The 15,360-nt window shown below is 34.0% G+C and overlaps 3 protein-coding genes across 3 annotated transcripts; 1 reads left to right on the top strand and 2 right to left on the bottom strand.

Moving 5' to 3' along the window:
* Positions 1 to 783: 783 nt before the first annotated feature.
* Positions 784 to 1,427, top strand: RpS24 (ribosomal protein S24). The gene is made up of 2 exons (XM_089698437.1): positions 784 to 927; positions 1,033 to 1,427. The coding sequence occupies exons 1-2, from the start codon at positions 878 to 880 to the stop codon at positions 1,379 to 1,381; spliced, it is 399 nt and encodes a 132-aa protein (XP_089554563.1). The 5' UTR covers positions 784 to 877; the 3' UTR covers positions 1,382 to 1,427.
* Positions 1,428 to 3,530: 2,103 nt separating this feature from the next.
* On the bottom strand, positions 3,531 to 5,977 carry LOC149486793 (alpha1,4-N-acetylgalactosaminyltransferase 1-like). The gene is made up of 3 exons (XM_089697897.1): positions 5,250 to 5,977; positions 4,322 to 4,461; positions 3,531 to 3,815 (listed from the first exon to the last, which is right to left on the bottom strand). The coding sequence occupies exons 1-3, from the start codon at positions 5,945 to 5,947 to the stop codon at positions 3,589 to 3,591; spliced, it is 1,065 nt and encodes a 354-aa protein (XP_089554023.1). The 5' UTR covers positions 5,948 to 5,977; the 3' UTR covers positions 3,531 to 3,588.
* A 712-nt stretch (positions 5,978 to 6,689) lies between these two features.
* On the bottom strand, positions 6,690 to 9,819 carry LOC149486792 (alpha1,4-N-acetylgalactosaminyltransferase 1-like). The gene is made up of 3 exons (XM_089697859.1): positions 8,906 to 9,819; positions 8,159 to 8,280; positions 6,690 to 7,476 (listed from the first exon to the last, which is right to left on the bottom strand). Exons 1-3 carry the CDS (start codon positions 9,622 to 9,624, stop codon positions 7,250 to 7,252), a joined length of 1,068 nt encoding a protein of 355 aa, XP_089553985.1. The 5' UTR covers positions 9,625 to 9,819; the 3' UTR covers positions 6,690 to 7,249.
* Between the last annotated feature and the right edge of the window lie 5,541 nt (positions 9,820 to 15,360).

Genomic DNA, 15,360 nt, shown 5'->3' with positions numbered 1-15,360 from the left:
TCCAATACGGCTATTCGTCAAGTCCAAGCTGTCCAAGTCAACTTTATAATATTGTGTGTATCTTTAATACTTACGAAAATAAACATAGTTTTAATTTATTTTTATTTTATTTTATAAAAAATTATTAGCAATCTAGTTTTGATCTACATTATCATTACATCCATATTTTTACATGGCATAATGATAATGGATATACAAATATAGGTATGTGTAAATAATAGTATGAATTACATAGATAAAAGTAATATACGTATATTATACATGTAAGTATGTACCTACATAATATTAAGTGGATATCTCATTATTAAGTACAGTATTGTTCACTTATGTAATGTGACTAATGATGTTGAGGACAAAATAAAAAATAAGCAGTATCAAGATCGTTCAGTCCATTTTCCCTAGGGTTGCACACTCAAAATTTTGATTTCCCAATTTGCCATCAGATTCTGGTTTACCTATACTTAATTTGATCAAAGTAATTTGAAAAATTAATGTTACATGGTTACATGCGTTCGCGTCCGCGTCCGTAATGGCAACTCTGTTACATAATACTTCAAAAAGTATTTTTCGAATGGAAAATATAATTGCACTGTAAATATTGTAAGACTATTATGTTTTAAATATTACAATTTACAATTATTGTTTTATCTTAAATATTAATTTAAGATAAAACTTAAAATTAATAAGTAACTAACTAACTGTAAGTAGATAAATTTAAATTTAATAAAAATTCAGTGTGGCGGATGTCAAAAATGCTTTCAATGACACTTGGAAAATTGAACATTTTTCATGGCAACACCAACACGTTCTTTTTCCCTGTGAAGTTGTTAGGAGACACGTGCGTAAAGTACGCCGAAATCCCTAAAAATATTTCAAAATGAGTGAAGGTACAGCGACTATCCGTACTCGTAAATTCATGACCAACAGGTAAAAGTGCATATTATAGAAAGCATCGGAAAATGTTTGTTTCATGTGTAAAACGCATCCACCCCACGATGACAGGTTATGTGACAACGTTTGTATCGTTTTCAGATTGTTGGCCCGCAAGCAGATGGTTTGCGATGTCCTCCACCCAGGCAAGCCCACCGTCAGCAAAACAGAAATCCGTGAAAAGCTGGCGAAAATGTACAAAGTGACACCTGACGTTGTTTTCGTATTCGGTTTCAAGACGAACTTTGGTGGCGGCAAGTCCACAGGATTCGCACTTATCTACGATACCCTTGACTTTGCTAAGAAGTTCGAGCCTAAACACAGGTTAGCCCGCCACGGCCTGTATGAAAAGAAGAGGCCTACACGCAAACAGCGTAAGGAACGTAAGAACAGAATGAAGAAGGTGCGTGGTACCAAAAAATCCAAAGTAGGTGCCGCAGCCAAGAAGTGATGTGACGGTATAGGACTGTAAGTAAATAAACTCCAAAAAAACTGCATTTTGTGTTTGTATTTACGACTCCTCATATCTCACTGAAATATTTAGTTATTGATGCTTTTGAGATTAATAGTGGCTTCTACTATAGATTTAAATTAGTCTTATTAGTTGCAATCTGAATTCAGTATACACAATATTTATCAAGGAATAATAGCAAATGGCAATAACATTTTTGTATTAAATGCCTAAAATTGGTCTTTACAGTAAGTGATGCAATTGTGAATTATGTTTAAAGTATATTTTGTATGTTCAATCAAACTAAATATTTTATTAGATTATTCTAGTCATGATTGTTCAGTAGTAATTATTGCCGTAAGTCTGTTTTATTTATTACAGATATGACGCTACCAATATGTATTTTAAACTTTATTGACAATGAAGTTAGTATATTATCCTATTTCAATCATAAGATAGTTGCTAGTTTTAGATTTGAGCATTTAGCCTACACTAGCTTTCCACCTGTGGCTTTGCCTGCTTGGTCTAAAACTTAAGAAATTAAATACACCTCTCAAAAAGAAATCTGTCTGTAAGATCTAAGTATACTAAGATCTTTAAAATTGCACTTTTAAATTGCATTGAACAGCAGGCACTGAAGTAGGAAAGCGACTATTTTATACTATCTATTGAAGCTTTTATCACTGTTGACTATTTTTGTGAAGAGCTTTGATCTACGAACTAATATAATCTGGTTGCATTGCTCAGTATCATAAGCAGTTGTTATTGTTTAGAAATTATTTACAAACAGGATAATAAAATTTGCCAACTGTTAAGGCATAGATTATCCTTTTTATAAATTCTAACATTTTTGCTACAAAATGTACCTTCGAAGTTTGAGAATATTTTAACAATACACTCTGTTCCTATTTATATAAGGATTTATGTAGTTTGGGTATGGTATTTTTGTTTATAATGGAATATGTCTCTCCATAATACACGGGTACCGCCATAACGAAGATACCTGGTCCTTTGGCCTTCGGAAGGCTTATGCGGCGACACACTTGTCAGGTCCAACATATTATTAAGATAATAATAATATCATTTTTTTTTGTCTAGATGGTATACTTTAATTGCTGCCCAATAATAACTCAGGCCCTGGAATCACAGACATACTAGAAAATCTATTGTGTCGTGGACCGATCGGGCCGTTCGGGGCTCAATGGAATAAGATATATATTAAATTCTGTGGCATGTATAATTTAGCCTATATATATCACAGGGATCACATAGATATCCAACAGTGAATTTTTAAATTGATACAGTACTTTTTGAGATTAGTGCATTCAAACAAACAAACTAGCTTTTTAATTTTTTTGTAGATTTTAATAAACATTAAATATACTGTAAATAAGTAAAACGAGTTGAAATGTTAATTTTAGTTGTAAGGGTCCCTTTCTGCCAAGGGCGAGTGATGTGTTTGTTATGAACCAATCATATTGCTTCCTCTTATTACCTTGCCTCGCTCAGCACAGCTCACTATGCATAAAGAAATGATGTAAATACACTTAAATAAGTCATTAATTCCCCATTATACCAGCTAAGCAGTTTGGAAAAAAAGGGATTGTGACGAAGATCTAATATAATTTTAATGTCGCAGTGTTTGAATTTCTCAGAAATGGCTTGACCGATTCTCATGAAATTTTTGTGTGCATATCGGGTAGGTCTGAGAATCGAAGTAGTATGATAAAGGCAGAACAGTGTTTGTCAGAACAGCTAGATTTTTTATACTATTAGACAACAGACTCCCAATAAAATATTCTATACAACAAAATATATTATGTTCATTTTTGGAAAATAATATTAAATGAAACACTTATATAATATGCTTATGTTAATAGATTATCCTAATACACTAAAATTAAAAATATACTTGATATGTAATTAAATGTAACCATTTAATATAGGTACATAATTTAAATTTTGATTACACAAATTTGTTTCTATGGGACGCACGTAGATGGCGCTATAATCATTTTACTTTGAAATTCAATACGCATCTTTTGTTTTTATTTACCAATTGGCAATATTCAACTAATTATTATTATAATAATCGAAATAAATTAGAATAATAATTACAAAGTTTAAAATCTAAAATAAAATTCTTTATTGGCACTAAAATCAATTCACATTTTCGATTTGATTGCTTCGAATTTTTTAAACCAAAATTACATTCCAAACTTATCATCATACAAATTATGTACAGATGGACAATATTCTTTAGCCAAATTGTAGTAAAATGAGTTTTTTGGTACAGATAAATGATGCGTTAGGCGGTTCCATAGATGATGAACGTACGCCTCGGACGTCTTTTTGGAGTAACCGGGGATGAAGTAACGATCTCTGACGCTGTAGTGGATTGGATAGAAGAATTTTGGCGACAAAACTGTGAAACCTGAAAAGTTGAATTTGATTTTTTTGGTTTCAAATGCTTAAACAGGTCACGAGTGGCTGAATTGGTCAAGCATCCGCCCCAGATTGGCGTGAAAGGATGCGGGTTCGAGTCCCGCCTCGCGATCGAATTTTTTCTATTCTTTATAAATTTATAACTAAGTAATTATTTTAATTAACTATATATAAAGTAATCATTATAGAAGTGGAGCCATTACTGGTTCTGAAGGAGCATTTTTTGAGAAATTAATAATTAAAAAAAACTTTCCGCGCTAACTTCTTTCCGGTGATGTTACGTTAAAAAACTTAATTTGCCCGCCAACACAAATTGATTAGGTATATATCGCACTTTCTTTCCACACCTTATGAATTCTTAATTATTTATATTTTTAGCAATACCTATCTATTAAGTACCTATCTCTTGTCACACAAGTACAAAATACACTTAGAAGTAAATGCAAAAAATGCGTAACTAATTATTTATTCCAACTTCCTCGCAAATTACATTACCTTTGCAGCTGTCAGGTGTCATCAGAACGGGGTCTTTGACACTGCACTCCCTGGTGAGGACCCGGGTGACGGCCCCTGGTCCGTTGTGGGTCCAGATGTCTGGACTATAGTTCATCACTATTTCCCTATAAATGCAATAGCTTAATAATATGAAAAAATATCCTAAAAAAAGTGAAGTCTCGTGTCCGCTTGTGGGGGTAAGGGCATTTTTTTTTTCGTCTCCACCGGGAATCGAACCCAGCACCCCTCGGTTCTACGTTCACACGTTCACGCCTCAACCACTGAACCAAGGAGGCGGCCAAAAAATATTCTAACTAGTTATTAGCAATATTATAAATGCGGAAGTAACTCTGTCTTTATGTCTATTTCTTTTTCTTCACGCCTCAACCGCTGAATGTAGGTAGGTATATGAAATTTGTTAAATATAGTTTGAGACCCAAGAAAGGACATATATTTTTTTGTCCCGGAAATCTCACGGTAACTATGCGGGTTTTCCTTATACAACGCGGCCGAAGCCGCGGGAGGGGAGCCAGTTGATAATATTTAGATGGACGATTTCAGACACGATTAGCTATATTGTATCGTAAAATTTGGTATCTCACAAAGGTAGGGGATAAATTATCATAATATCTGAAGACCTTTTAGCTGCTCCTATTGGTTATTGCAAATTTCTGGCTCCACGTAGATATGTTATTTTTATTTAATATTTTCCAGCATAATTAAAACTAAATCAAATGAACATAAATGCCCCTTCTGTTTGAATATAAACCCATAAGTACCTATTAATTAAGAATTTAAACCCAGTTCTTTTAGTAAGAGTAATGTATTGTTTACATACATGTAGTCATTATCAAATTAGGTACTACCATGTACCTATTACATAGTTTGCAACCTCATCAGATTTTTAAAATATTTGCGCGTTCATACTTACTCAAGAAACAGTGTTGCAAAATACCGACCAACTTCATCATCAGACAGAGAAAGAGCAGCGGCATTCAGCATTCTTTTATCCTCTCTGGCAATCCAATTTGCCGGCAGAGAATCAAAGGATTTAACAACCACGACATCTGTATCTAAATATACGCCACTCCATCTATAGAGAGTAAGAAATCTCAGAACGTTGGATGTGTTCTCTATACCCCATTTCGTCTTATTTAGAATGCCATTCAGTATCAAATGCTCCACAGGACTATCTGCTGCATAGTTAGTTATGTGTATACGCGCAACATGCACATTGCTAAAGTCATCCAAAACTGCGAGATCACTTAAAACTTCTAATTCAGATACAGGTCCACTGAAAAACACGTATATTTCTCTATTTGGATGTGCTCGAGCAGCCGATTCGATGGCACAAAGCTGACGAGAGTTCAAAGTGCCTTTACAACTGGTATCATGAAAGAAAATAGATTTCTTTGGCGGCTTAAAAACTCGCGCATCGTATAGTGGTAACGCATCTTCGGAATACACATAGTGACATGTTAGGTTGTTTCTAGTATTCCTATACAACAAATCATCAATCGAATCTTGTGGTTGCTGATAAAAATACAAGTAGTAAGTAGCTCCGAAAACGCACAATATGCACGGAAAGAGAAGTTTTCTGCGAGCCACTTTGGTATTAATGAACATTATTATTGTTTATGGATTTCTTATCAAGTAAACTACACGAATTTAACTTGCTATTTTACAACGCATTACACCTGTGCACTGCGACACGTATTGTTTTAAAAACAATTAACATTTGTTCAGCGGCTCGGTGTTTTTCTATAATATAGTCATTGTTAGGAAACGGTGTTACCAATGCGAATTTTACGGCTATCTTTTATGGAGAAATAGTAAGAAGTTCTGGAATAACGCTTTCCTAAGTGCTTAATATCTTGTAACAGCAGAATTGATGATTGATAATAAAATCAGTAAAAAAATAACTAAACTTTCAATTAATATCATACAAAGGCAAGGTAAGTATAAAATCAAAAGTAAAGGACCGTACGCTTATTAGTCCGCGGATTTATAATCCAATCAAAATAATATCACATTTTCGTGTAGCTCTGTAATTAATTGAACCTATTTTTCTTAGGTTCCCAATTCGCCTAAATAAAAAACATAGACCTATACCTATGTAATAATAATAATATGTAGTATGTACCAGGTACCTATAGGTACCTATACCTACACATATTAATTGCTGTATGAATTATGTATTTGGATTTTCAAAACTGTAAGTTGGCAATACTATCTAATGAATCTTTTTATGATTTATTTACTTAGAACTTGATCACGACACCCAATGGAAATTAGTTTTTTAGCACTAAAACAAAATAACTGTAGTAAGTTAAACTCTTTATTTTTAGAATTGTTTTTACATCTTGACTTAATTCTAATTCTTATAGCTATATCTATAATTTATAGTTCATTGTTGATCGATCAATTTTTACGTGTAAGTAACTACATAAGACGTGTAGTTTTAATCTGTAATATTTTAAAACACTGAAAAATTTTAAGCCTGATGGAAATCAAACATAATTTTGCTATTACAAACGGGAAAAAACACGAAAATATCGCAGAAGGTACATTATATAAAAAGTTTACAAAAACGCAAAACAATTCCATTAATTATTTCTCAATAAACACTTGCATAGCCGAAAATACGCATAAAAGTTTTACTGTTTTACGGAAACCTATGTCATTAAGTACGCAAGTGATAGGTACATTCAATTAAGATACCTAGCTTTTTTGCTTTGCAGTATTTTTCAATTACCAAGGACATTGCACTTATCTATCTTATTTTATATTACATACATTCAATTTCTTATATCATACAAAGTTTAACACTGTCTTATAGATAATACAACCAAAATATACACCGAGTGGTATTCAGCATTGTGCTGATACTTTGCTTAAAACGATACTGTTGAGGTCCGTCTTAAATCTCTAGAACTTCACAGAGAACGCAGAGTAGGTGGTAGGGCAGTGACGTTTGGCTAGCTTGCCAAGTCTGGAGCCGTAGTATTTAGGAAAACAAGCGCCACATGTGTGGCGGCTCCAGAGGTAGTAGGTATAAGCTGTATCGTACCCAGGGAGCTCACCTGCTTCGAAATAATCCCCAACGTTCTTGGCATCTACTGGGTAGAAGAACTGGGAACCGTAAATCTCGAAACCTGCAAAAAAATTACTTATATGAAACAATGCTTTACCTATAGATGGGCCGTTATGGTAAATCAAAAGTTGATCAAACCTCCTTTGATCAACTTTTGAATTTTTAGTTTTGAAGTTCGATCTGCGATTATGGTAAAATAATTTTACAAAGTAAAGCAAGTAAACTTTGCAAGACTATGATTAAAAGAAAATCGCATAATTCATATTTTCAGTACAAGCTGTGCAATGAATGTGCCATGCATAATTATTATTTAAGTTTTATATTTCGCATTGCCACAAGAATTTCTGTCACATTTCTATACCTAGGTATATATTGAGTAAAGTATGTCTATGCATCTGGAAAATCTGTAATAAACATGTATAACATGTATAACGTCCAGTGCCGGCGTAAGGGCCACTGACACCCCGGGCGAAAATATTGTGGCGCCCACTTGAGGGAAGCAATATCCAACTTTAGACCTTGGCGCCCCCCAGAATTTGTCGCCCTGGGCCATCGCCCCATCAAGCCCCCCCCCTAACGCCGGCACTGATTAACGTCGTCATTTAATGAACTCGCTAATCATTATGCATTCAATCAAAAAGTAGATAACCAAATGACTGCGAAGTGCGACATATACATCAAACACTTACAAGATTAAAAAATTTATTGCTATCAAAAGAAAAACAAAGTTCCTAAATACGTACCATTACAATTAGCAGCAGATTTAGAGACAGGGTCAGGTGTAGTGCATTCTTGATGCACAATTTTTGACATTACATTTTCACCGTTTTTGCAGTCAAAGGTCTTGTGGTTCTTTATAAGATCTCTGAAACAGGTAAATATTTATTAACTAAAGCTTGTTTACTTTGTTCTTCTTATTAATAATTACTAGCTGTGCTCCGCGGTTTCACCCGTATTGCTCCAGTCCTGTTGGTGTTGGCGTGATGATATAAAATAGCCTTCCTCGATAAATGGGCTATCTAACACCGAAAGAATTTCAAATCGGACCAGTAGTTCCTGAGATTAGCGCGTTCAAATAAACCCTTCAGCTTTATAATATTAGTATAGATTATAGGACAAACATACAATTTGATTATGTTAGGTACATTGCATTTTCGCAAACAACATTTTTTTTGCATAGGCTTAAAGTTTAAACCAGAAATCCGTTCGCCTCTATACCCAATATGAAAATGGGAATATGTAGATTGTAGATATGTTTAAAATGGCCAACTTATTATCAAAATAAAAGCGTGTAAATAGTAGATATTCACAGAAAAAACAAAGTCAATCAATCTATTTCCTACATATAATTAATGTTAATTACAAGTAAGTGAGTTATAGAGAGAATGATTAACTCTTTATTGTACAACAATGAAAATAACAGCAAAAAGGAATCTTTTAGTTAAATGATCTATAGAAGTCAATATTAGTAAGTAGTAGTAAGTACATACCGCAAAGCTGTGTTTGTGACATTTTTTCCGACCTCGTCTTTTGATAATGCCAATATCCCAGATCCAATAGAGTCTCCGTTCAATTTTGGCACCCAATTCCTGGACAAAGAAGTCAAGGGCTTTGTCACGATTAAATCCTTTTCCATAAACACCCCTCCCCATTTCTGCAACGTAAGATATTTCACTAATCCCTCTGTTAACATTATAGGACACTCGGTTTCATTCAAACCTCCGCCGGAAACAAAGCCCTCTACGGGCGTGCCCATGGCATATTCCTCTATGTTTACTCTGGCCAGCTTTACGTTGGGCACCTTCTGAAGTACCCGCATTATCTTATTCTTTTCCAATTCTTCCTTCTTGAGAGGATTCGTGAAGAGAACATAAACACTCCAATTTGGGTGAGTTCTGGCCGCTGATTCCACGGCGCAGGCATCCTTTGGCTCCCACACATTGATATAACAGGAAGTCTCGGTGAAAAAGATCGATCGCGTTGTCGGAGCAACGGAAGTTATTGGAGGCAAAGCGTCGTCCTCGTTCAAATAGCATGATATATTGTCTTTCCAGTCCCATTTAGTGAAGGAAAAGTCCGGCCCAAAAGAGTATTTGAGGTACATAATGTAGCTCAATATAAATAGAGTAATGGTTAAAAAATTCCATTTCCTTTTTTTTCGGAAGTATACGTAGCGGTCGACGATGACGGTGCGGAGTACTAACTTCATGTTGTAATCAAAGTATGTTCAGGTAACGGCGATATATCGGTAGAATCACTGATTGATATCAACAGGTTGGTACGAAAACCGGCACTGGTATATACCGCGGCACTTTTATTTGTGATTGTTAATTTTATGATTTTATACTTTTAATATTTAACTAAGTATATTAAAAATGTTAATTGCAGCGAATGCACATAGTGCACGAGCAATGCCTTGCATTGAACTAACATTGGATGAACAGAAATCTGTGGTACAATTGAAAGGCGGTTTTCAGTACAGAAACATTGAGATACAAGCAGTTTGTTTTATGCATAGGTGTGTTATATGGAATTGAGTATTGACTCTGGATTATATCTACCTACTGGAATTTTATTATAAATAAATTGGAACTTAATTCTTCCTCACTATGCACATCGCATTCGCATACCAATACGAAAGCGGCTTTTGTTCAACTATTCTATTGGTCAGGTTTGTTATTACTTATTACGTATGATTAGATTCGATCAGATGTACTTTATTTAAATTAAAAGTGTAATTAAACGAAAAATTTTGATTTTTAGATATTATTTAAAACCAATAAAAAATAGACTGATAATATTTGTAAATAAAGAAACTATATTGAATGATTTTATTTACTCCTATTGACCAATTTTATTAATAAAGAATTAACTCTTTACATAAATAACAAAACTAAAATCATAATAAACCTATTACCTAGCTACAAACCGTACACACAAAATAAACTTCCACAACAAAGTACAACTGAATGACATGAAAATTTTCCAACAAAACAACTAAGTTGACGACACTTTCCCAAGAGATTTAACGAGTTGTGCGAACTTTCGGCTAATAAAATTGATAATACTTGGACCACGCGTCAGGAGTGAGGCCGCATGCGCGGGTCCTCCAGCCTCCTTCCTGATCAATCATCTGGCCGGGCTCGGGTTATTTATATAGACTCAGACGTAATTCGGAGGGCAGATCTTTCTAGAATGTTTTGTATCAATATTTTATTTTTCATTGTACAAACAATGTTTGAGGATGAATTTTCGTTGTAAGGGGAATATATGTAAAGGTTTTATAGATATCAGAATTCAATGAGATCGCGTAGGATCGCGTAGATCGAATAAATATCTAGTCATATTTTTTATTGAAGTGAAACTTCTTTATCGGGGTTGGAAAAAAATTTAGTGTAACATTTTTTCGTTACGCGTGACATTTTTCCGTTACGCGCCATCTTTTTCTTATCCCTACCACGCGTGATTCGACGTATTTCTGTAAAGTTGCATATAGTAAATTATTTTTGAAAAATAAGGTCATACTTAAATTTAAATTGTTTAAAAAAAATGTGGTACACGCACACATTTTTTTAAACAATTTAAATCATGATTTATATTAATTAAAACTAACGTTTAAGATAAGGTTTATTTTATTCAAACAACCACGAGAAGTAGAAATTAGATAGATAATATTTTATTCCTCGTTTCACTTTTAATTAAGCTCACTATAAATCCATACTAATATTATAAATGCGAAAGTAACTCTGTCTGTCTGTCTGCTACTAAATCACGCCTTAACTACCTACTAAACAAATTTGCATGAAATTTGGTATAGAGATATTTTGATACCCGAAGAAAGGACATAGGATAGGTTTTATCCCGGAAATCCTACGGGAACGGGTTTTTCTTTGAAAACGCGGGCGAAGCCGCGGGCGGAAAGCTAGTTATAATATAAGCCACACTGATATAAACAGCCGTAGCGATAAAGACAGAATAAGTAGGTTTTGGATTTTAAAGACCATAGACAATGTATATTAAATGCCTACTAGGTGCTACTAGCCTATCCTGTTAATAATATTCAGTTGTATTTAACAAACGCAGCAGATTCAGTTGAAAATCGATTTACCTACATGCGCATATATAAACTTACGGTGTATAAATTATACAAAGGTTAATATATGATTTTAGCCATGGCTTTGCACCTTTAGATAGATTCGTTATGTAAATGCAAATCGGTTAATAAGATTCATGTGTTCATGAACTTCATACCACATTCGCTATCTAGTTGTACTTAACTATGTAGTCGCATTGGTTAAAAAGTGACATTTAAGACGATACACAAAAAAAAATCCACTGCTTGGCGGGCGGAGTCTAATAGCTCGCTATCGCGAACGCGGGTGTGCGCGAAGTCATTCTTGCAAACTCGCCGCGCTGCCGCTGGCCGACTCGGGACAAACATGTATGGAGTCGTCATACAGTTATAATATTGTTATACATTTATTCAATTGTTGATTTATTGGTTTTATTTTCTTGCTTATAAACAAATAATCTTCTTTCCAACAACTACTTAGACATTATTAATAATTATTATTATTTCGTAATGTTTACTTTTTTACAAAATAATACAGGTTATAAATAATCTTTAAAATAACAAAAATATTGTTACTCTGAAAAAATGAAATGGTAATCAATAACGCGGACTACTGAATTGATTTAGATAGAATTTGATGCTGACGTAGATATTACATCATGCCCAGAAATGAAAGGTACTATTTCTGAAAGAAGTTATAAACCCTAATTCTTCTCAGTCAAAGTCAAGAGTGGAAGATATCACTAATACAGTAAAACTGATGCGAAACTTTGGATGTTAATTTGTATATTTTTTTGTTAGTTGTTACTTAATCACGTCAAGACTACATTACCAATTTTGATAAAATTTAGCTAATTGCCTCGATTTACACATAGGATACTTTTTATCCGAACTGAACACTTCTGTGGGATAAAACAGGATTCACGATATAACCTAATTCCAAGCGGGCAAAGCCGCGGTCGGAATGATATTTTTTTAAATAGAAAAATTGTTTAAAAAAAAACACAAAATATATTGACGCATGTATTTATTTTTTGCACTCTATTATAATTGTAATTATTCATTACAAATAATCAAAATAAAATAGCCAGAACAAAGTTAGGCCCTGGTAGGGTAGGTAGGCAGGTACAGCAATGTGAGACGAACACTGGCTTATTTATACCAATAATAATGTATTATAAACATTAAATTAAGTTTACAACAAAAATACATAATATTAGCTAATGTGAAAACGAATCAACCAATCATCCCACAACAATGAAATGTGCACACAAATATTCATCCAAATCGGTTCATGTGATTAGGAGGAGTGACTGCAGCGCCATCTTCCGGGCCCAATTGTGTTTCCAGATCACCCAGGAACTCAATTTAATATACTTACACAAAATTTTTCGAAATTAAAACTCACATTACTATGTAAATATGAATATAAACCTGTTTTAGTACTAAGCAATTTCCCGCACAGGTGTAGTAAGTATAAATGAAATAAATATCAACATCAAATTCTTTATACAACATACTTATCTACCACCTACTAAGAAATGTAATTCTTGAAATTTTTTCGTATTTTTTTTAAATATAATACTACTCCAATGAGCTCCTGTTCCATATCACGTCCGCCATACTTCCACTAAGTTCACCATGATTTTTTATTTCTTTGCACTTTGTTGCTTTTTGCTAAAAATGGAATCATGCGATAAAACCAGTAGAACGTTGATAACATACATTTTTGACTGAATAAAGGTACTTACGAAGGAGTGGGTTCACATTGTGAACAATCAGTGGGTTTATTTTCCTTCTGGATTCCGGATTTCTGAAAAGATTATCTATGCTATAAATGAAAAAAATCTTACACATTCGTTATGTACTTAAAACAGGGGTACATATCAAACATCGTCTATAATACAATTATCATCAAATTTAAAATAAAACCAACTTCTTCATTAATTTGTTCCAATTGTAAGCATTCTTTTTTCTCGAACCTTTATGTTTCTTCTTCTTATTTTCTTTATTGTACCCATTTGTCTCATTTTGTCTTATCGTGTTGTCACCCTTTTTTACGATTGCGCGAGCGACACAAGTTCCCCGTGTGACGGCCGTAGCGGGAATGACTCGTGCAGCGATCGGGGTAGGAAGGTACAGGGCGGCTCTCGCTATATTGGCTGGTCGCGCGCTAATTTCAAGTATTTCTTGTTTATTTCAAAACCATCGCATATTTCAAAATTATAAATCGGTAGACGTATAGGTTGTATATTTTATAGTTAACTAGCGACCCGCCCCGGCTTCGCACGGGTGCAATGCTGATACTAAATACACTACAGAAAAATTGTGAACGTTGTATAGGTATAAAAATATAGCGGCCCGCTCCGGCCTCCGGCATCGCACGGGTATAAAATACATAGCCGGGCGGCCGCAAACGCTACGTCCTGCAATTTTTAAATCTGTAATATCTTCGAAAATATTCACTTAAATCATACGGTGTAAAGGGCCATATAGATCTATATTAAATGAACAATGTATCCATGGTATTTAATTGGTTAAGGATTAATGCTGTATTGGTTAAAATCGCTTCGAAAATTAGCCATTATTTGTCGTAAAAAGTAAATGACAAAAAAAAGTTATTGTGGGTTATCCATAAGAGATAGACATATACCATCGCGGACTTTTCTGTAGACCTTTTCAATGTGTATAATACTTAGTACATTATTTTGATAAAACTCGTAGGGTTCAGCCTGCGTTTGCAATGTAAGCGGAATAAATGTAATTTTTTACGACATCACATTAGAAACCTCAAAAATAACAGTACTTCTCCACTACTTAATGGATCTTATTATACATATAAACCTTCCTCTTGAATCACTCTATCTATTAAAAAAAACCGCATCAAAATCCGTTGCGTAGTTTCAAAGATTTAAGCGTACAAAGGGACATAGGGACATAGGGACATAGGGACAGGGAAAGCGACTTTGTTTTATACTATGTAGTGATATCCAAAAAGTCGTAACTTTACGTTTGTTATTTTGAAGATGCCAGAGATTATAAAAAAATAACAATGAGAACTTTGTATTTTTTTTCTATCGAGAAAATATCATGGAATCATGTTTCTAAAACGGTAGACGTATTGTGTTACTATTGAACTTTCTTGTCAAGAATTTTCATCACGACAACTTTAATAATATAAAAATTACGAAGGTTTGAAAAGGGCCGTAAATGTTAGAAAAATTAATTCATCACCTTAACCGAGAAAGCTAGTGAGGAAGAACAAAATATTGGTGACTCAGGTTCATCAATTACTCGCTCTAATCGATCAGCGAAAAAAAGTGATACATCTCAATGCCCCTTATGTTGAAGTATGTCACTTTTATACAAGATTCCCTTTAAACAAGATTCTATATCTAATCAATAATCCATACTAATATTATAAATGCGAAAGTAACTCTGTCTGTCTGTCTGTTACTCAATCACGCTTAAACTACTGAACCAATTTGCATGAAATTTGGTATGGAGATATTTTGATACCCGAGAAACTGAGAGACATAGGCTACCTTTTATTGCGAAATATGTACCACGGGCGAAGCCGGGGCGGACCTCTAGTTCATTATAATTCTTATTTAGGAATGAGTGAGGCTACAACTATGTGACATTTACGTAATTAGAAAACGGCTTTAATGAGAGATCTAATATTCCTACATTTGTTCCCTAAAACCCTAAAAATATCATACTTAAAATCTTTCTCCCTGATCCGACTGTATCCTATTATGTGCTTAGCAACAAATGCGTTTCATTTTTATATTATAGACTATATTCGATTCGTGGTTTCACCCACGTGATTCCGCTTCTGTTGGTCTTAGCGTAATGATATATAGCCTATAG

This window comes from Colias philodice, chromosome 8, assembly GCF_061535455.1.
Source record: "Colias philodice isolate Cphi_HAF_F1 chromosome 8, ilColPhil1 Martin Lab GWU primary, whole genome shotgun sequence".
In the NCBI taxonomy this organism is placed as follows: domain Eukaryota; kingdom Metazoa; phylum Arthropoda; class Insecta; order Lepidoptera; family Pieridae; genus Colias; species Colias philodice.
This window is presented reverse-complemented; position numbering and strand designations above follow the sequence as displayed.